The sequence below is a fragment of the Balaenoptera acutorostrata genome, chromosome 12 (genome assembly GCF_949987535.1).
Source record: "Balaenoptera acutorostrata chromosome 12, mBalAcu1.1, whole genome shotgun sequence".
NCBI lineage: Eukaryota > Metazoa > Chordata > Mammalia > Artiodactyla > Balaenopteridae > Balaenoptera > Balaenoptera acutorostrata.
Window position 1 is genome coordinate 9,993,490 of NC_080075.1, and position 20,300 is coordinate 10,013,789.

The 20,300-nt window shown below is 47.5% G+C and overlaps 1 protein-coding gene across 5 annotated transcripts in view; it reads left to right on the forward strand.

The window, feature by feature from the left end:
- Nucleotides 1–20,016, forward strand: part of KANSL3 (KAT8 regulatory NSL complex subunit 3) — a 41,039-nt gene extending 21,023 nt beyond the window's left edge. Inside the window, exons 6-22 of one of the 5 annotated variants that reach the window (XM_057558069.1) lie at nucleotides 109–240; nucleotides 470–586; nucleotides 814–915; nucleotides 1,013–1,084; nucleotides 2,264–2,338; nucleotides 2,518–2,675; nucleotides 5,086–5,149; nucleotides 5,598–5,798; nucleotides 5,991–6,147; nucleotides 7,608–7,685; nucleotides 9,112–9,303; nucleotides 9,768–9,852; nucleotides 10,147–10,277; nucleotides 11,163–11,272; nucleotides 11,675–11,897; nucleotides 12,253–12,386; nucleotides 17,344–20,015. In XM_057558069.1, the coding sequence (XP_057414052.1) occupies nucleotides 109–240; nucleotides 470–586; nucleotides 814–915; nucleotides 1,013–1,084; nucleotides 2,264–2,338; nucleotides 2,518–2,675; nucleotides 5,086–5,149; nucleotides 5,598–5,798; nucleotides 5,991–6,147; nucleotides 7,608–7,685; nucleotides 9,112–9,303; nucleotides 9,768–9,852; nucleotides 10,147–10,277; nucleotides 11,163–11,272; nucleotides 11,675–11,897; nucleotides 12,253–12,386; nucleotides 17,344–17,364 (2,052 nt within the window). In that variant the 3' untranslated portion in view covers nucleotides 17,365–20,015. Of the gene's footprint in view, nucleotides 1–108; nucleotides 241–469; nucleotides 587–813; nucleotides 916–1,012; nucleotides 1,085–2,263; nucleotides 2,339–2,517; nucleotides 2,676–5,085; nucleotides 5,150–5,597; nucleotides 5,799–5,990; nucleotides 6,148–7,607; nucleotides 7,686–9,111; nucleotides 9,304–9,767; nucleotides 9,853–10,146; nucleotides 10,278–11,162; nucleotides 11,273–11,674; nucleotides 11,898–12,252; nucleotides 12,387–17,343 lie in introns of those variants that run through there. The other 4 variants (XM_057558072.1, XM_057558071.1, XM_057558070.1 and 1 more) reach the window with 4 other exon arrangements.
- Nucleotides 20,017–20,300: the final 284 nt, after the last annotated feature.

Here is a 20,300-nt window from a genome sequence, read left to right on the forward strand (position 1 = left end):
GTTGAAATCTTTCCTTGGCTCATAGTGGGGCTGCGTCCTCCCACCTGATCCTGGTGGTGGGATCTCCTACTTCATGCTGGAAGCATCTTTGCTCTCCCTTGCTTCTAGATCCCTACCTTGATTGACCGGATGCTCGTGTCGTCCAACACGAAGACCGGGGCTGCTGGAGCTGAGGCCTTGTCCCTCCTACTGAAGAGGCCCTGGGACCCTGCTGTGGGAGTGCTCTCTCATAACAAACCAGTAAGTTGGATTTAACTGTGGCCCATGAAATTGTTTTTAGAATCCAGTCTTAGAACTTTGGCAAGAGGATAATGGCTTGTTTAACTTGCTTTCATTAATAACTGGCTGGGTGTAGTGCTTAACGTAGTTTCCTGAGCAAATTAGCATTGGTTGGGATAAGAAGGGTACTGGGGTTCCATGGAGGAGCACCTCTCACTCACTGGCTCTCTGGTGGGGTCTTTCTCCTTAGAGCAAACTCCCCGGCTCTCCTCTCATTCTCATTGCCCCCTCCGGGCCCTCCAGCTCCGTGTTCCCCACCTCGCGCCGCCACCGCTTCTGGCAGTCTCAGCTGTCCTGCTTAGGCAAGGTATGTACTGGGCAGGAGGAACTCCTCCTGGGGAGGATCGAGCAGACAGAAAGGAAGAGGGGGTCAAAACGGATGAACTTAAATGTGGAGCATCCCCCAAGTCTCTTTTTGTCTAGAATGCCAGTGGTGCTTATCCGAGGTTGAAGGGATTTAGGTAGGTTAAGCAGACTCGAGAGGAGATTTGGAACTTAGCTCTGCTGTCATGCCTGCCACTCTCTTTCCTTTAGGTCATCCCTGTTGCCACCCATCTGCTGAACAATGGTAGTGGCGTAGGAGTTCTGCAGTGTCTGGAGCACATGATTGGGGCAGTGCGAAGCAAAGTGCTGGAGGTGAGAATGTCCCTATTTCAGTTCACTGTGGCACACCCAACATTCTGCACCAATCTGTGGCCTCCAGTCTTACTGTCTTCTTTCTCTTCCCACAAAGATTCATAGCCATTTCCCCCACAAACCCATTATCTTGATTGGCTGGAATACAGGAGCTTTGGTGGCCTGTCACGTAAGTAATCCCCGTCTTATTTGGAGGTTGTCCTTAGATAGACTGCTGCTGCTACTACTGATAGTGACTGTTGAGCGCTTTTTAACGTTCCAGAGCACTGTGCTGGATGCTTTGCCTACAAACTTTACTTTTTAAATTTATTGTGGAAAATTTTAAGCAGAAATTGAAAGGGAGGATAGACTAGTATAATAAACCCCTTGGGCCCCTCACCCAGCTTTGCCAGTGATCAGCTCATGACCAAGCTTTTTTCATCTTACCTCTGCCTGCTTTCAGTCTCCTTCAATTATTTTGAAGAAAATCTCAAATATCGTATCATTGTGTTTATATATATATATTTCAGCATGTATCTCTGAAAAAATTTTTTTCTTTCTCCCCCTAGACATAAGTACTGTTCTCCCACCTAAACAAAACAAAACAAAACAATAATTGTAGCCAGCAAAAATTTTAATAGCTCTGTAATTTGATGTTGTGTTCCTGTTCTTTCCCTTTCCAAGGCATCAAAGAACCTTTTCTTTATTATTTTACATACACTTGCATGTATATTAGTTTGTATAAGTGCCTCCGACCTGTCCAAAGCCCCAGTTCTCAAGTGGATCAAGTAAGCAAAGTCTGTGCTGCTTCATGTAGTGTAAGTCACATCTAGGGGCGTGAGAGGAAGAAGGCTATCTGCCAGTATTCCCTGGTCCGAAGGATGGCAGTACCCTGTCAGCGACTGCTCTTAAGAAATTTGGGGTGTCTGGGAGCTATCTATTAAGTTCAAAAGGGAGAGATTTTCTTCACTTAAGGGAAAAGAGCAACATTTGTGTTCTCCTGATTGCGTTTGCTATTAGTGGAGGGAAAAGGGAGGACTCTAGCCTCGCAAATTGCCAGGATGGAAGTATTAAACTTCCCATCCTATGGTTCAGCCCTCTTCTGGGGTCCACTGAGGGCCCCAGTTCTCTAGGTGGTGGCCTCTGGTAGAACAGCACATCTTGTGTTCTTTGCTCTTACTGCTGCAACTATGGCTGGTGCACCTAGGGGTTATGTCCTAACCTAGTTATGTACACCTAGGGGTTATGTCATGACAGCGGGGGAGGAGGTGGGACTGGCTGGTGGGTCTGGATCACCCCTGGATTCTGGGTAGGATGTAGCTGCAGTGAAGTCATTTGACCTTGAGACAAACCGTGCCATTATTTCCAGGTGTCGGTGATGGAATACGTCACTGCAGTTGTCTGCCTTGGGTTTCCTCTGCTTACCGTGGATGGCCCCAGAGGGGTAAGCGCAGGGTGTGGCTGATTTCTGGGTCACTGGCAGGTGAGAGTACGGGAGTGCGTGCCTCGCCCAAGCTGCTGTTCAGTGACTGCAGTTGCCCAGCTGACTCTCCTGAGCGTACTTGCCAGGGCAGTACTCAGTGAATATGCACTGGCTGACTGTAAAACCTGGATCTGTTTTAGGATGTGGATGATCCCCTCTTGGATATGAAGACTCCAGTCCTCTTTGTCATTGGTCAGAATTCCCTGCAGTGTCACCCTGAAGCCATGGAGGACTTCCGGGAGAAGATTCGGGCTGAGAACAGCTTGGTGGTGGTTGGGGGAGCTGATGATAATCTCAGGTGGGTAGGTTCCCCCAGAGCTGCAAGAGTGCCATGTTGGAGAGATGCTTATCAGGTGGTGATGTAATTATAGCTAACCTGGTTCAGTGAAAAGAGGGCATTAAAAAACTTAAAAAAAAATTTTTTTAAACTAATTCAGATTTCTAAAAAGTTGCAAAATTAGTACCAAGAAATTCCCTATACTGTTCACCCAGATTTCCCAAATGTTAACATCTTACATAACCAAAGTGTAATTATCGAAGTCAGGAAATTAACATGGATATGATACTGTTATCTTATCTACAGACTCCCATTTCATCAGTTATCTCACTAATGTTCTTTTCTGGTCCAGGAACAAATCCAGATCACACATTGCTGTTGGTTGCCTGTCTCCTCAGTCTCCTTAATTTGGTACTGTTCCTTAGTCTGTCTTTGTCTTTCATGACCTCGACACTTTTGAAGACTTCTATTTTGTAGATGGTCCCTCAATTTAGGTTTTTGACATTATCTTACGATTAGGTTGAGGGTGCACATTATTCGCGGGAATGCTGTGGAGCTGATGTGCCCTCAGTGCACCCCTCAGGGGCTTCGTGGTGTTGATACGCCTTATTACTGGTGGTGTTAACTTTGACCAAGGACGCATCTGCCAGGTTTCTCTACTGTAAAGTTACTGTTTTTCTCTTTGTAGTTAGTAGTCATCTTGTGGGGAGAAAATACTTTGAGATATTGTAATTATAGTCTTGGCCATTGTGCTTTCACTGGGGTAGGGCATTTCTTCACGTTTTGTTCCTTACTGAGGATGAATGTGAACATAGATTTTATTTGTGTTAAACATCCTTTTATATATTTTGGAATATAAACAGCCAAAGTTTGGAGAGGATTTTAAATTTATTTATTTTAAAATTTATTTTATTTTTGGCTGCGTTGGGTCTTCGTTGCTGCACACGGGCTTTCTCTAGTTGTGGCGAGCAGGGGCTACTCTTCGTTGAGGTGCGCAGGCTTCTCATTCTGGTGGCTTCTCTTGTTGCAGAGCACGGGCTCTAGGCGCACGGGCTCAGTAGTTGTGGCTCGTGGGCTCTAGAACGCAGGCTCAGTAGTTGGGGCGCAAGGGCTTAGTTGCTCCGCAGCACGTGAAATCTTCCTGGACCAGGGCTCAAACCCATGTCCCCTGCATTGGCAGGTGGATTCTTAACCACTGTGCCACCAGGGAAGCCCTGGAGAGGATTTTAGGAGGGCACCTTTAGTCATTGAGATGGCCATTCTTCTCTTACAAGTCTGGCTGCCTGTAGGGCCTTTAGTTATGTTTTTATGAAAGGTACTGAAAAAGAGGTTGTATCCTTTACTGGTCTCCTTTTTTATATGCTCAGTCTTAGATATTAACTTCATTTGTGTGCTTTAACTGGAGAGCTTAAAGCGAATACCTATTCCCACCTCTCTTGTCAGTTTCTTACCCAGAGATGCTTTGGAGAAGTCCTCCTGGCCTTTGTCATTTGACAGCTTCTTGTGGACCTAGAGTCTAACCCTTTGATGCTCAAGGCAATGTTTGCTTGTAAATACATTATCTTCCTTGCTAATTCAGACATTCTTGTCTATAGGAGAACAGACTGTGTGTGTTGAGTCGTGGCGAGGGAGCGGGAGAAATGGAAATAACCCTTAGTGAGAGTTACGTTGTGAGGCTGCTTATGAGACATATTTCCATGGTGCCAAGAGCGTTGGACTGAGAACTGGGAGACCTCGATTTGTTCTTGGCTCCCTTGCTAAGAAGCTTGGGTAGAATACGTAACCTCTGGGACTCTGTCCTCACCCATAAAATGAGCATTGTTACACAAGGTCAGAGGCCTACAACCAGTAAATTGGGGTCTCAGAATTTGGAGGCTCAGGATGTTGTTCTTCATCCTGTCACTTGGTGCCCTGTTTCTCTCCTGCTGAGACCCCCAGTCAGAAGCCAGGGGGTTTAAGGCTGGCTTTCAAAGAGGAGAATGCAGCCAGCTGTGGTCAGTTTCTGTCATCCCTTTAGAACTAACCTGTGGCCACCTTGCCTTCCCTCCTGCTAATCGCATTTCAGTAGCACCCAGTAATCTCAGGGTTTGGGTCTGTGTTGGGGTGCCTCGAGATGAGGTCTTAGCAATCAGATAGAGTTTACCTGTGAAGCCATAGGTATAGGGCTTCTGAAGTGTACCATCCCGGGTACTTTTCCCTGTATTCTTTGGTTCTTTACATATGTTGTTTTGTGTCATCCCCATTAACTCCGTGAGTGAGGTGTTACGGTTCCCCATTTTGCAGATGTGGAAACTGAGGTTCAGAGAGGTTGCAGACCTGCCTGAGGACTAACATAGTCTTCCTTTTTGGGTCTAGAGAATAACCAACACAGCAGAGAAATGGTGCTGTGGAATGTTTGGAAAGTAAACATTTCCTCTTTTTTGTCTCTTAGAATAAGCAAAGCAAAAAAGAAATCGGAAGGGTTGACTCAGAGCATGGTGGACAGATGTATTCAGGTACACAGTAGCTTTATGTGGTTTTCTCAGCTAGGCTTGCCTTTCTGTAACCTTTTAGGCTCGGTCTTGTTGGCAGCAGCCTGTTGACTAAGGAGGATGGGTATCCACTGCGGCCTCTGTTAGGCCTAAATCATAAGCAAAGAAAAGGGGGAAAAAGAGAGGGGGAAAGGAGAGTAACGATCTAAGACATGAGCAGAGCATGAGGGGAGGAAGGGTTCATTGGAGGAGTGGTAAAGCGTGACCACCCCCAGAGTACTGCCTCACGGGTGCAGGGCGCAGGCTCCTGCTGGTCCTTGGCTGAGGCTGGGGTTTGTGCCAGGCTTTGTGTGGTAGGAGGGACCGGCACACTGACATCAGAGCTGAGGTGAATCGATTTTAGTCGGGACTATCGGGGAGGTTCCTGTTCTCCAGACATGGACTCAGAGGCCTTGACCCCTCTTTACACTAGGATGAGATTGTGGACTTCCTGACTGGAGTGCTCACTCGCGCGGAGGGGCACGTGGGCTCTGAGCCTCGGGATCAGGACGCTGAGAAGAAGAAGAAGCCCCGGGACGTGGCCCGCAGAGACCTGGCCTTTGAGGTCTCTGAGCGGGGCAGTCGACCTGCGTCACCAGCTGCCAAGCTACCTGCCTCACCCTCAGGCTCGGAGGTAATGCGGAAAGGGAGGGAGTGCTTTTGCTGGGGAATGGGGACTGAAGAGTTGGTTCCTTCGCTTCCTGGGGATGCCTGTTGGCCTTGGTGGGCCTGTGATTTCCTACGAGGGGAATTCCAGGGGGACTTGATGATTGACAGTCAATCTGGACGACATTGGCTTGGCCCTTGTCCTTCTTATTCTACTCAGGATCTCTCCAGTGTGTCCAGCAGCCCCACCTCCAGTCCCAAGACCAAAGTGACCACAGTGGCCTCTGCCCAGAAGTCCAGTCAGATCGGAAGCACTCAGCTGCTGAAGAGACATGTGCAGCGGACAGAGGCTGTGCTCACCCACAAACAAGCTCAAGGTATAGCTGCCTGGCCCGGTGGCCTCTCTTGGGTTCTGTCTTCTGCAGTTGACGCCGTGTGGCAGTTGGGAAGTATTGGCATCTGCAGCTTTTTCCCGACATTTCTGTCCCGGCAAAATTAGGTTGAAATAAATACCGAGGGCTGTTTTCAAGGGTAAAATATCACAAAAGGTGATATTAGTGTGACTGTATAGTTCCACTAATTATAGCTTTGGCTTGGTGTTTGGGGAAGTTAGGCTTTATGAGCTGACTACACGTATATTGGCCTCAAATTTTTTACCAACTCTGGGCCCTGCCCAGCCTCTCCTGCAGTCAGGGAGCTCTTCGGGTCCCGCAGACAAGGGGATTGGCCATGCTCATCAGATTCTAGGGCAACTGCACTGGTGTCGTGCCCGCCCTTTGTTTTGCCCTTGAAGAGTTAAGATTCCCACACTGGGACTTCCAGTGAAGTTTTTCAGGAGTCTCTGCAGATAGGTTTTCGATTAGGCTGGGAAACATTTGTTTGGTTGAAATTAGAGTTTGGAGAACAGTCAGCACAGTGTAGGAAGCTGTGGAAAAGCCGTGTTCGGTGGGTGGGGAGGGGAGTAGCAGCGGCTCTACCCCTGGCCCACTTGGATCCAGTTGGGCAGCCCTGACGTGAGGTCTCTTGGGCATTAGTGTTTGGTGATGTATCCAGGAGCGTGTATCATCTGAGGGCCTCAGGTGCCTGGGAAGAGGCAGCAGCCAGAGCTGGCTGTCAAGTAGAGAGACGCACAGGAGACAGGAGGCTCGTCTGCTCTCTTCCCCTGTGTTTCTTTTAGTGGAGGCAAAGGATCAGGACTTAGCCCCAGGCCTCTTACGAGGTTGCCCGTGTGGTGGTGCTAACAAGGAGCAGAAGTGTGAGTGGCTCGGTGAAGGCGAAAAAGAGGCCGGGCCCCTAGGGTCCACGTGTGACCTGCATCTTCTTCAGTGGTGGCCAGAGCCAAGTTCCAAGTGGGCGTTGTCTTCTTGGGCTTTTGATGAAGAGAGAGCCAGCAGTTTGCCAATAATTAGTGGAGACTGTACGGAGTTCTAGAAGGCTGACTGGTGAGCCGGGTTCGAAATGGGACCCAGAGCATCATGGAGGAGAGCCGAAGCACAGCAGCCTGGTTTCGGCAGAGTTCGTAGGTGGGGCAGTGAGAACAGCTAATGGTTATGGGCCCTCACTGTGTGCCTCGCCCTCTTCTTGGCACTTGGCTTGCTGTTGCTCGTGGAGTGTGGGCAGTGGCCCCATGAGGCAGGTACATTTATTACCGTCAGTTCATGGATGATTCCATGGTGCTGCTAAATGGCAGAGTCAGGTTTCAAACCCATGCAGTAATTCCAGAAAAAGCCCCTGTTGACCATTTTCCAGAACATTTTCATACCTTTTTCTTACTCCTTCTCTTTTTCTCCTTTCTCTGGCTGGCTGTGATTCTGTAATTCTTTCTGATTCATTCCAGCGCAGTTTGCTGCTTTTCTGACACAAAACATGCTGGTGAGGAAAGCTCTTCCTCCCGGCACCTCCTCCTGTCTCTTTGGTGAGTATTGCTCTTTCCTCACCTTTACACTCTCTGCTCTCTGCCTCTCTCCCTTTCTCCCTTTTATTTCTTTCCCATCCCTGCCTCTCATTTGTCTCTGTTTGGTTTCCCCCTGTTATTTTCTCTCTGCATTTTTCTATCTTCTGTTTTTTATTCTTTGCTGATCCTTTTGCTTATTACTCCATAGTCTTTGCTTTTTCCCCATTCTTTCTGTTTGCCTCTCATGGTGTTTTTCTCCTTTTGTCTCTTATTGTGGCTCTTGGCTCTGCTTCTCCTGTGTGTGCCTATAGGCCAGTGCCTGTGAGCCTGAATTTCCCTGTCTTTTTCTCCCTGCCTCTGGTTTCCTGCTTCCATCCTGGCCTCTGCAAGCACTTACCAAGCATAAACCTGTAACTCCTTTCCCTTTTTCCCTCCTTCCTATTCTGATTTTAGTCGATGCAGTCCTTCCTTTCAGCTGGTTGTGGCCTGACTGTGGTCTGGAGTAGCTCCCTGTGGCCCCATGGCATCCCCGCCACCTCCCATTTCTCATGTGACTCCTGCCTTTCCGCCCCTGGTTGCCTGCGCTAAGAAGAAGGACTGGGGTGGGCTTCTAGGTTTAAAGAGGAGGGGATCCATGAGGAAACCCGAAGGATAACTTAAGAGTCTGGGAGGCTTGGCCATGTGCAGGATGAGTCTGTGTGATGCAGTGGAGGGGGAAGCCCATGTGTGAACAGGTGGCCTTTCTCTGTACTAGTACAAATGACCTGGGGACTAGCTTGTGACGTGGGCCACTGTTGCCCTGTTACCTCTGGGCAGGAACTGTAAAGTTGTCTTGGCTGAGATAACCTGCCTAGGAGTTACTGAAAGCCAGCCTGAAGTCCTGGTGATGATCCTTCCCATTGTCCCCATTCGGCAAGCAAACCCTCAACCTTGGGCTCTGAGGGCAGGGGGGTACTCAGAGCTTGGAGGAAGTCTCCCTTGTAGGGAGGACTGGATAGCCTGCTCCTCTATTGCTTCTCCAGAAACGGTTTGCTGCCCTCCAGCTGTGTGATGTGGGGAGGGCATGACAATTGCCACATTCTTTGAGTCTGGGAAGCCCTGCTGAGGTCCACTGTGGTGAGTCCTCTATTGTTTGATTGGCCTTTGCCAGGCAGGGTCAGGATGTCTTCTCCTTTCTTTTTGTTTCCACCAACTCAGAGCCCCTTCCTTCCAACTCCAGGACAGGGTAAGGGAAGGGGATGGAGCCATCTTCTGAGAGGGCCAAGGTGGAGTTGCACCGTAGGTGGGCCCGAGTGAGGCAGGACTGAAGCATTGACATTCTCCTTGCACGTGTTGGGATGGTTCTTCCTGGTGTTCCCACACAGCCATGCCAGTGCTGGTACTGGCTGTCAGTATCTGTCGGGCTGTTTTGGATTGTGGAGAACTTCACCGCAGCTCCATTTCTTAGTTCCTGTTTCGTCAGAACAAACGGAGGAAGCCGAGAAAGAGGATCTCCGGGTCCAGCTGAAGCGGCACCATCCCTCCAGTCCTCTTCCTGGCAGTAAGACCTCCAAGCGACCGAAGATCAAGGTGTCCCTTGTCTCCCAAGGGGACACAGCTGGAGGGCCTTGTACTCCTTCCCAAGGAGGAGCTCCAGAAGGTGAGTTTCTCTTGGCCTCCTTAAATAAACACCGACAGAACCGTCCCAGGCGCACAGTATTGCCCCCTTGGTGGCTACTTGCTGGGCGGCTCAGCCTCGCCTTCAGCACAACAGGCACCCGGAGACGACAGCAAAGGTTGCACGTAGGGGGAAAGAGGGCAGCAACCTCACCTGAAGTAGGATCAGGGAGGCCGAACGAGGATCCGAGGAAGCTGTGAGGTCATTCAAAGCGTCATACATTTTGTTCTTCTTTGGTTTCAATTAAAGATAATAAAATATTCTAGAAGGTTTGGAAAGTAGAAGGAAAAAATAACCCCAACTCTTCCTATTCTAATGTAGTTATCCTTCATTTTTTATCTTCCAGTCTTTTCCATAATATCTTGGATTTAGCCTGGCCTCTGGAACCCTGAAAGGTCAGGACCAAACAGGACTGACCAGTGGCCTTGGGGTTTTCTGTTTTGCAGCCGCAGGAGGGAAGCCCATCACCATGACACTGGGGCAAGCTTCCGCAGGGGCCAAGGAGCTCACAGGGCTTCTCACCACAACCAAGTGAGTCTGTCTCCCGGTCTATCTGTTCCCTTCTTTCTCTTCACGTTTTCGCTGGTCCATTGAGTGCTTACTTAAAATTTACAAAGAGTCCTGTAGCCCTTGCTTCAAGGCCTGAAGTCTCTCCTTGAGGCCTGACTTTTTTAGAAAGACTAGAGGCTAGATTCAGAAAGTGGGATGAAGAAACCGAAGTTCTAGCCTTGTGTCCATCGCTGAAAGCCTTGCTGGGCCCCATTCTGGACCTTCGCTGTGTTGGCAGGGACCTTTAGATAATGGAGCTCTTACCTTTGTCTCCAGGTCAAGTGCTGCTGAAGGGGGAGTCTCAGCCAGCCCAGCGTCCTCAGTGGTCTCCAGCAGCACTGCTCCCAGTGCCTTGCACACACTCCAGAGCCGCCTGGTGGCCACCTCTCCTGGCAGCTCCCTCCCAGGTATCTGGTAGCTCAGCGTTCCCTGCCTCCCAGCGAAGTCTGTTTGGGCTGCTGCTGGAGGGTGGTCCTGGGAAAGGCTTGCGGAGCTAGATCTGGAGGAGGACGCTCTGGGCCTCAGGCTCGTTGTAGAAGCTTGGCATGGAGCTGGCATTAACTTTGAGGTAGGGGAGTTTGGGGCCTTCATATCTGCAGTGAGTAAATGTCCCAATCTGCAGGTAATGCCTCCTGTACTGCAAGGAGAAATAGCTGGTGGGAAGTGTATGTACTGGTTTCATTTTGGTGTTTTTAAACACATCTGGTTGAATAAAACTGGAAATGGTGCTGTACTGGGCATTAGCAAAATGAGACATTTTTCTGCCTATGCTTGTCTCCTCACTTTCTCCGCCCTCACCCTACACTGAAAGGCTAGTTGCCTGAGCCCAGCAGGGCCAAGGCACTGCAGATGCCCTGATCCTTCAAGAGGACCTTCCTCTTTGCTTTGAGGCCACTGGACTGTGTGTAAAGTGAAGTGTAAGTCAGGTGTTTGGGATTCTTTTGGCTTATAAAGTCCTTCCTCTTCCCTGGGAAGGTGGGATAGATTTCTGAAAAGTGGGATTCATGTTCTCCTTGGTTTTCCTAAAACTGTCCAAAATTTAGGACAGGTGGTTTGGCGCAGGTTGGGGTGTGCAGAATGAATCCAAGGCAGTGTGTCAGGAATGGTACCTTTCCTCATGTGGGCGTCCAGCGTGCGTGTTTGGGGAGCCCTTCTGGCGTCTTTCTGAGAGCACTGGGAATGTCCGAGGGAAAGAGCGTTGGTGTTTCAGTTGATTGTTGAGGGTGGACAGGCACAGCTGCTCGTGGGGAAGTGACTGAGCCTGTGCTGATGTCTGCTGTGTCCTCTCCTAGGGGCCTCATCAGCCAGCAGCCTCCTCCAAGGCCTCAGCTTCAGCTTGCAGGATATCAGCAGCAAGACCTCTGGCCTCCCAGCAAACCCCTCTCCCGGGCCAGCCCCACAGGTGCACATCTGCCTTCCACTGGGCTGGGCAGGTGTGGGAGGAGGCCTCCTCAGCTTAGTTGGTTTTGGCAGGGACGCTGGGTCAAGGACAAATAGGCTTCTGGCTTCACGGCTGGGAACTACCAAAGGTTAAGGCTCCACCACTTACTAAGTGGCCTTGGGCAAGTTTCTTGATCTCTCTGTATCTTTTGTTTTCTTGTTTGTAAAATGAGGATAATGATAGTACCTCCCTCACGGAGCTGTTTTGAGGATTAAAGAAGGTAATATATGGAAAATACCTGGCAGAGTACCTTGCATGTGGTAGGCACTGAATACATGGTAGCCGTTAACAGTATGGGCCCTCCACACTCGACCGTTGCTGTTGGCAACAGCTTCTGATCACCTGGGCTTGTGTGTCCCACAGGCCACCAGTGTGAAGTTGCCCACCCCCATGCAGAGCCTGGGTGCCATCACCACGGGCACCAGCACCATTGTCCGTACCATTCCTGTGGCCACCACTCTCTCCTCCTTGGGTGCCACTCCTGGTGGGAAGCCCACAGCCATCCACCAGCTGCTGACCAATGGGGGCCTCGCCAAGTTGGCAAGCAGCCTCCCTGGCCTGGCTCAGATCTCTAACCAAGCCTCAGGTGAGTCTCTCATGAGAAATGAGAACCGTGGGGACTCCCAGATATGGGATCTTCCCCCAAGACCTTCCCATCTCTCATGGTCCAGGTATGATGTTGAACCCAACCCCACAGGGTCCTGGCCTTGACCCTCAGGGATTCAGCTGTGTGGGTCCATCCCCCAGAGAAGTTGAGAGAACACAGGCTGTTCCTGTTGCCTTTCAGACTGACTGATAGGGCATAGATGACCCAGCTGGGGAGGAGGAAGCCGAGGCGGGAGGCTGATGGGGGTATGTTACATGGGGAGGAAACTCTCCAGGAAAGGGAAATGGAGGCTGTGACAAAAAAGCCTACTCCTCTGTCTGTCTGTCTCTCTCAGGCTTGAAGGTCCCCACCACCATCACTCTGACACTACGTGGCCAGCCCAGCCGAATCACCACACTGAGCCCCATGGGCTCAGGAGCAGCCTCATCGGAAGAGCCCACCTCCCAGGCGCTGCCCTCCAGCTCACAGGTGAGTCTGCCTGGGAAGACCGAGGACACAGCCTCCAGTATTGGGAAGCTTGGGGCCGGCTGGCCGATTGGAGGAGCTGGACTTGTAGGCAGACCAGATACACATCCACATTCAGAGTTTGTAGCTTTGTTGTTGTTGGGTTTTTGTTTTTGTTTTTTAATTGAAGTATAGTTGATTTACAGTGTTGTGTTAGTTTCAGGTGTACAGCACAGTGATTCAGTTATATATATTCTTTTTTGGATTCTTTTGCCTCATAGGTTGTTATAAAATATTGTGTGCAGTTCCCTGTGCTATACAGTAGGTCCTTGTTGGTTGGAGTTCATAGCTTTGTGACTGAGCATGTCATGGACCTCTTTGAGTCTCCTTTTCTGTAACACTCCCTGGATTTTTGTGAGGATTAAATATGTAAATATGTTCAGTGCCTATTTAATGTTTCTGTTTTCTTCCCCTCTCCATCGTTTTCTCCTTTCATTCTTGGTTTCGTCATTCAGAGGTTGGGTAGAGGCTAATTGACTGATACTCCTTCTTTGACCAACAACTTTCCAGCATTGTGCCATTCCAGATCTTTGCGTTCATTGCTGTCTTTTCAGGGCACAGTTAGGTTTTTAGAGCTCTTACCCGGGAAGTAAGTCACCATTGATTTCTCTTAGCTGATCTAATTTCCATTATGACCTTTTCAAGTAAAATGTTTCTAATCTTAAATGGTGATCTGAGAGCCACCCAAAGATCAGAGGTTAAAGAAAAAAATAGTTTGAGTCCAGTAGTGCATGTCCTCTCCTTCAGTGTCCACTTTTCAGCTGAGGCCGCCTGCACGGGGCCCGGTGCTGTGCAGGCTGCCCTGACTGAGGGCCGGGCCCTGTCCCCTCACTCCCACCACACCAGCCCTGCCCGGGAGCTGGGCACCTGTCCCTTCCCAGCCGTTTCAGGAGCTCTTCTGCCTCTTCCTCTGTAGGGGAAGATACTGCACAGAGGTTGTTCCCTGGCAATCATGGGGGTCATAGCTACCGTTCCCTGCCTTTGTGCAGAGAGGCGGAGGTGTTTCTATTTACTTTATCCCCTATTTTTTAAATTACAAAAGCAATCACTTATTTTAAATAACGCAAACATTACAGAAATAATATAATTTAGAAAATGAAAATTTCCCATGATACCACTCCCAGAGATGATATCCCCTTGTTGGTAGCTTGATATGCATTCTTCTAGATTCTTCTTTCTATACAAAGTACTTTATTTTATTTTATTTTTTTGACAAATACTGGATCACAGAGTATGGCTGTTTCGTAACTAGCCTTTTTTTATAAAACATGTTTCCCTGTTCATTACATAGAGACCTATCTATTGCTTGTCAGTAGCTGCCTAGTATTTCACTGGGTGGATGTACAAAAATGTATTTCATCAGCTCCCGTTAGAGGGTTGGGTTATATTTTGGTTTTTGATATCGTAAATAATGGTACAGCGAATACTCTTGTTCATGATTTTTGTGTACCTCTGGGAGATTTCTACAGGTTAGAGACCAGTAAGTGGAGGGTCTGTGCATCTAACATCTGGCTAGCTGCTGACTAATTGCCCTTCAAAAGGTTTGCTCATTTACAATTCAAGCCACAGTGATGAGAGTATCTGTTTTCCTATGCCTTTGTCAGTTGTGGAAATCAGTATTTTTAATTTTATTAATTTGATAGGTGAAAAATGAAATTGTTTTAACGTGTATTTTCTTGATTACTTATGAGGTTGTGTGTCTTCTTTTATGAATTGTTTGTCATATCCTGTATCTGTTTAATTCATAGCAGCTTTATATATGCAGGTGTTAATCCTTTATTATACAAATTGCGTATATTTTATTCCAGTTAATTGCTTATATTTTTTTTCCTCTCTGTTGAAGTATTAAGTGCTTGTCTTTTAATTTTTGTTTCTGGATCTTTTATCAAACAGGCATTAAAAATTTTTATGTAGTAAAATCTTCAAATTCTTCCCTTTATGACTCCAAAGTTTTGTGTCTTAAGAAAGCTCTTCCCATTGCAAGAATATAATCTTATTGTGTTTTTAAAAATTTTTATTTTTAAAACTGTGGTAAAATTTACTTACATACAATTTACCATTTTACCCTTTTCTAGGCTAACAGTTCAGTGGCATTAAATGTATTCACATTGTTGTGCAGCCATCAGCACCATGCACCTCCAGAACTCTCCCATCATCCCATACTGAAACTCTGTTTTTGTGTTTTCTTATATTGCTTTTGTTCATCTGCTTACCTTTAGTTGTTCAGTCCACTTGGAATTTACTTTTTTATGCTAAGTGAGGTAAGGATCTAATGTTATTGATGAGTCCATTCATCCTTCCTCTATTCATTTGAAATCAGCTGCTCTCACATTCTAGATTACTGTACACACAGGGCCTGTTCTGTACCCTTGACCTGTCTGTTTCTACACAAGCTTATTATTGTTTGATAATGCAGGTTCTCAAGTTAAGGAAGTATATCAATTATGTTTCTAGTTTGCTAAGATAATCTTTATTCTCTTCCTTTCTCTTGATAATGGGTTTTAAATTTTGTTCATTGCCCTTTTGGAATCAAATGAGCTGAATGAGTATAAACATTTCCTTTTAATCAGCTAAAATGATGCATTACTTTCAAAGATTTCCTAATATCGAACTGTCTAAATTCCAGATTCAGTACTTGTTCAGTATGTCCTATTCTGTTTGTTTTTTGCACATACCTAAATTTATTGTGCATGTATAGGAAACAAAACTCCATCAAAGGAGAACAAAACAAAAAAAGAAAGAAGCTAAGTGCTTCAGAGGAAAAAAGCATGTCTAGTCTTGATTTGCTTTTATTTTACTTAGGATTTTGACCTCTATGTTTATTAGTAAGATTAGCCTATAGTCGTCTTCCTCTCCACCCTTGCTTTTTTGTGTGTATCCTTTCCTTGTCCAGTTGTAGAAAAGAGATAATTCTACCCTTATAGAATGAGATGGGAAACATTTTTTTTCTCATATTCCAAAACATTTATATAGCACAGAAATTATCAGTTTCTTGAAGGTTTGACGGAAATGACCTATAAAGCTATTTGGGCCTGTTTTCAGGCAGTCTTATCCTTTGCTGGTGCCACATTTGAGGCACAGCTAGAACACAGATCCCCACCATGAGTTTCTTCCTCCTCTCTTAGGTGGTCCTCTTCAGCTTGCTCTGGCCTGGGGGAGCTAGTTAGAGTTGAGAAGAGTAGAGGTCATTGAGAATCCTTTTCCATGGCTAAATTGAAGTACAGAATAAAGATCAAAATCTGACTTCTACCTGATGGTATTAACTTGAGAGCTCAGTTTTTTTTATCTCAGTAAAATGGGTGTATAAAATTAGTAGGAGGGTTCTAGTGGTGATTGTTTTCTTTTAGACAAAGGAGGTGTTATTAGATTCAGACTTGCTGACTCAAAAGCGTCTAACAGGTACCTCAGTGTTCAGACTACCAGACAATGTGATATCAGGGAAAGCATAGGCCCTCTGTCTTCAGCTAGCTGTGTGATCCTGGGCAAATCACCTGACTTCTCTGGGCATTTTCTCATCTAGTCTAGTGAGGAGGTTGGCATAAGTCAGTGATTGTTGTGGTGGTGGGATAGTAGGGGCTGTCTCAGAATGTCCTCAGGTGCTGGGAATATACATTTTTAAAGGTTGAGAAACAAACCACCCATTTTTGATGTTTATAAGACACCAGGAAATTTGAACACTGACTGGATAATTGTTGATATTAAGGAATTGTTAACCTTTTTAATGTGTGATAATGGTTGTAAGTTTGAAAAATAACCTTTTTTAAATTTTTGGGTTATATACTGTAATATTTATGGAGAGAATGAATTTAAAATGAAAAAAAGTCGTAAACACTGGCTAGACTTCTCTAAGGTCTTTGCAAGCACTTAGTTATGTGTTTTGTTTCTGGCGGTGATGAATATTTACCGTGTGTTTCCTTTATGGAACTGGACCATTATGTACACCCTACAGCTGAGAAGCTGCAGGAGGAAGGGGAGAGACAGAGACTGTGTTGTGCCCTGCAGCGGGGTCCTGGGAATGGACTCCTTGACTGTGATCACAAGGTTTTTCTCCTCTCTGGCCACACAGTGCCCTTGTCAGGCTGGCAGGCAGCCTCTAGCTGCTCCTGAAGCAGCCCCGGGCGAGCGGGCTCACTCTGGAGACCTCCTGGTCAGGATGGAGTGCTCATCTGTGCACAGCCCACCTTTGGGCAGCGTGAACAGATGGGAGGCGGATTCTTTCCAGTTTTGATTGTCAAACCCTGCTCTCCTGTGTCTTCCTTCTTCCCCCCTTTATTGTATCCTCAGAGACCTCTTAGGAGTTTTCCAAAGGTGAAATCTAGAGAGGTGGGGAAAACCTTTGTGAAGAAAGGCCAACTCTCTCTACCTTGCTTGCTTCCTTCTTCCTAAGCTGCAGGGCTCAACAATTCATGGCATCTTCCACAGCACTTAAAAAACGGACAAGACCAGAAACAATGATGTTGTCAGTACAGTCATGGAAAACTTCACTTCAACTCTGTCACCCTTAACGATTCACCTATTTCCTTTTTCCTGCATTCTTTTCTTGTTCTTATACGTAATAATAAGAGCTAATGTTTGTGGTTGAACACAGACTGTAGGTGCTTTATGCAGATTGTCTCATTTAATCTCACAACAACCCTGGGGAGGAGGTGCTGTCTTCTCTGTCTCACAGAGGGGGGAAAGGAGGCTCAGAGAATGTAAGTCACTTGCCCTAAAAAGTAGTAGAGGTGGGTCTCTACTTCCAGAGTCCATGTTCTATTCATCACTTGGCTGCTAGAACACATATTCTCGTGCATCCAGCTTTTTCCCTATTGAGCATCATTTCTTCGAGATAAATTCTCAGGAGTGGGATATTGGGTCAGAGGGTCTGTATGTGTTAACCTGGCAAACTTCTGACCCTTGTTCCCTACCTCTCCTGCCACAGCGCCTGCCTCCAGCACCCTGAAGATGCCATGCGATATGTCCTCCTTTACCAGGTTGGTGACGGCTGCTGCACGGTGAGGCCTGGCACGTGTGCTGTCCTGCTGAGCTGTACACTTGTCTGAAGACCTCTTTAAGACAGTCATTTTTGCCTCTCTGCCAACTGTCTTCAGGGTTGGGCCTCTGGGTCTTATGTAACCATTAGACAAGGTGATATGGCGCTGGCAAGGGGGGCCTTGTCCTTCAGCATCTGCAGATCTGGTTCCCAGAATCTCCAGGTCCTCAGCAGATCTGGCCGTGTATGGATTGGAGGCAGTTCTTCCCCAGCATTAGCTGTAACTTGACCCAAGTAGCAGTGTTGGACTGCTCACTGCATTTTAATAAAGGAGCTCCTCTTCGAAGTCTGTACTGCCCCATGCCAAGTTGGGAGGAGACGTCCATGTGGTCTGGGGCTGCAGGAGTTGGGACTGAGAGCCCTATGCTGAGGACCGGAATCATCCTGGCCCCCTGGCCAGTGGTTCAGTGCCAGAAGGGCTTGTTTTGTACATCACTGTTGCCTTCACCAAGCAGCCATGGGAGAGTGCTCCCCGTGCAGCTCCCTCCTTAGGAGCCACATTGGATACTGAGTACCTGCTGAGACCTGGGAGCTCCTCATTTCAAACCCACGATAGGGCACAGAGAACTGGGCTGTCATCTTTCAGTCCCTTTGGCCACCTATAGATGTTGGGACCAGCAGTCGCCAGGAGGTGAAAGCTGGCTTCTTTCTTTTTTCCATCATGCTTTGGGCAGTTCTTGTATCCAGAAAGCCTGCAGGTCCAGAAAGGCTGAAGAAGAGGAAGGGAACAGCAGATGAAGTGGCTTGAAGGACATGTCAGTGGTGAAAACGATTTGGGCTTGAGGCTTTGCATGTGGTACCTAAGGAGCTGTTGATTCAACTGGAGATGAGGAGAATTTGCCAAGCCAGAGGAGAGAAACCCCAGCCCCTGAAATTTCTGTCTCCAGTGCTTGGAAGTGGAACAGGGATAACTGCTAAGTTAACATCTTGGCCGTCCCGTGAAGCTCAGGCATCAGGATGACGAAGGCCATGCTTCAGTGTTTCTGTTTCAGCTCTGTGCAACTTTTTGTCTTCTTGCTTAGAAGTGGGAAAATTACTGGTATTGACTCTGCTGTGCAGGGCTCTTGGTACCAGCCTGAGCCCTGGAGGTGGAGGTCCCTGGAGAAGTGATCACTGAAGATGGAGCTCTGAGCCCCTCCTTACCTCCTCACAATATTTGTGTGCAAAAGTATTTTAGATTTGGCTGACAAGCTGTCCTCCAGAGCAGGCTCCTTTCCCTTCCCTACTCTAGAATGTTTCCAGCCAAGGCGATAAATAAGGCAACCCAGATATAACTCTTCAGTGTCTGTACTGAAGGCAGGGAGGGCCCACAACGTGCCGTGGCTGGACTTGAGGTCCAGGGTCCTGACCCGTAGTGCATCGTATATCCAAACCAGGCCACCTGCATTCAATCCAGAAGCCTCATCTCTAGTATGAGTGGCAGCCAGGAGGGAGTACACAGCGTGCAGGAGTCTCAGACAAGGCAGTTTGGGGTGGTACAAGCAGGGCCAGGGGAGTGTATATGATAGGAGTGGAGTGGGCAGATTATACACCATACCCTTCCTCTCCGACCTCCTGCAGAGCTGGTCTCAGCAGTGATTCACACAGAATTAGGCTGCGTCCCTGTACTAGCTGGCAGGTAGCTGCTTTCTGAAATTCAGGAGGCATTTAGTAAGTTTGAGGAAGATACGAAATCTGAAAGAGACATCCAGTGTCAGGGGTTTAATAACTTTACAGGTAGGATAGTAACACACCAATAGGAATTGAGGACAGTGAAACTGTGAGACTATATGAAGCTTTAGGAATCATTCAGGACAGAGGTTCCTGAACAACCCATTCATGACTTAGAGTGCCGTCTAGACAGCACTGGAGGGGCTGCTCCTGAAAGATGCTGGCCCTGTGTGTGCTGGGGCCAAAGGAGAAACTAACGCATCATCCTGCGTTTGTGTAAATCCTAGTATGCTTCCCATGGATGATTTCCTGAGGCTTGGGTTGTACACCTTAAAGAATGCCAGAACGAGAAGGGAAGTTGTAAGAACATTGATTCTTCTGCACCGTGGATGGACAGGCTCAAGGAGGAGGTGGTTGAAGTCTGTACAGTCATGTTCCCCAGTTCCATACTTCTCCAACCACACTTCTTGAAGTGTAAAAGGAAGCTTTCCTCTGCCTACCATGTAGCAGACCTGGAGTCCATAACCTCAGAAGGTGATACTACTGGCCGAAAGTGTAGAAGGATGAAGAGGGCTTTAGTTGATTTCTTGGATGACAGATGCATGTTGATGCCCTATGGAAGATGTCCTTGTTTTGAGAAGAGGTCACTGATGGAGGAAGACCTGTCTGTCCTTGGCTCTACCACTAGAACAATCTTGGGCTGGATGGGTTATAGAGCTGAGCTGCTGTGACGGTTCTGTTCTTCCATTAGCCAAAACAATAAAAAACAAAAATAAAAACAAATTTGGATTACTTCAATGTATTTTTAGTTGACTTCTTATGTTTATTCTGGTAACCACCCAATTGAGTGGCACAGAAAATAAAAGCTAAGATACTGTGGTAATTCCAATGATCATCTTACTGTTGCCTGGAGCCATGAGGTGGGTACTGTAATTCCCTTTAAGGTAATTCACTTGTAAGGTGAGGAAACTGAGGCACAGAGAAGTCACACAGCAGGAAGTGGCAGAAGCAGGACTGAACCCAGGCAATCTGATACCAGTGTCTGTTTGTCTATTCTGCACTGTGCTGGGGTTCTGAGATGGGAGACCAGAAGTAGAGATGAGCACAGGAGGTGAGGAGATGGTGGCTTGCCCTTCATGTGACCCCTTTAAGTTTACCTCCCACCAAGCCTAGAGTGATTATTGCTGCCCTGGTGG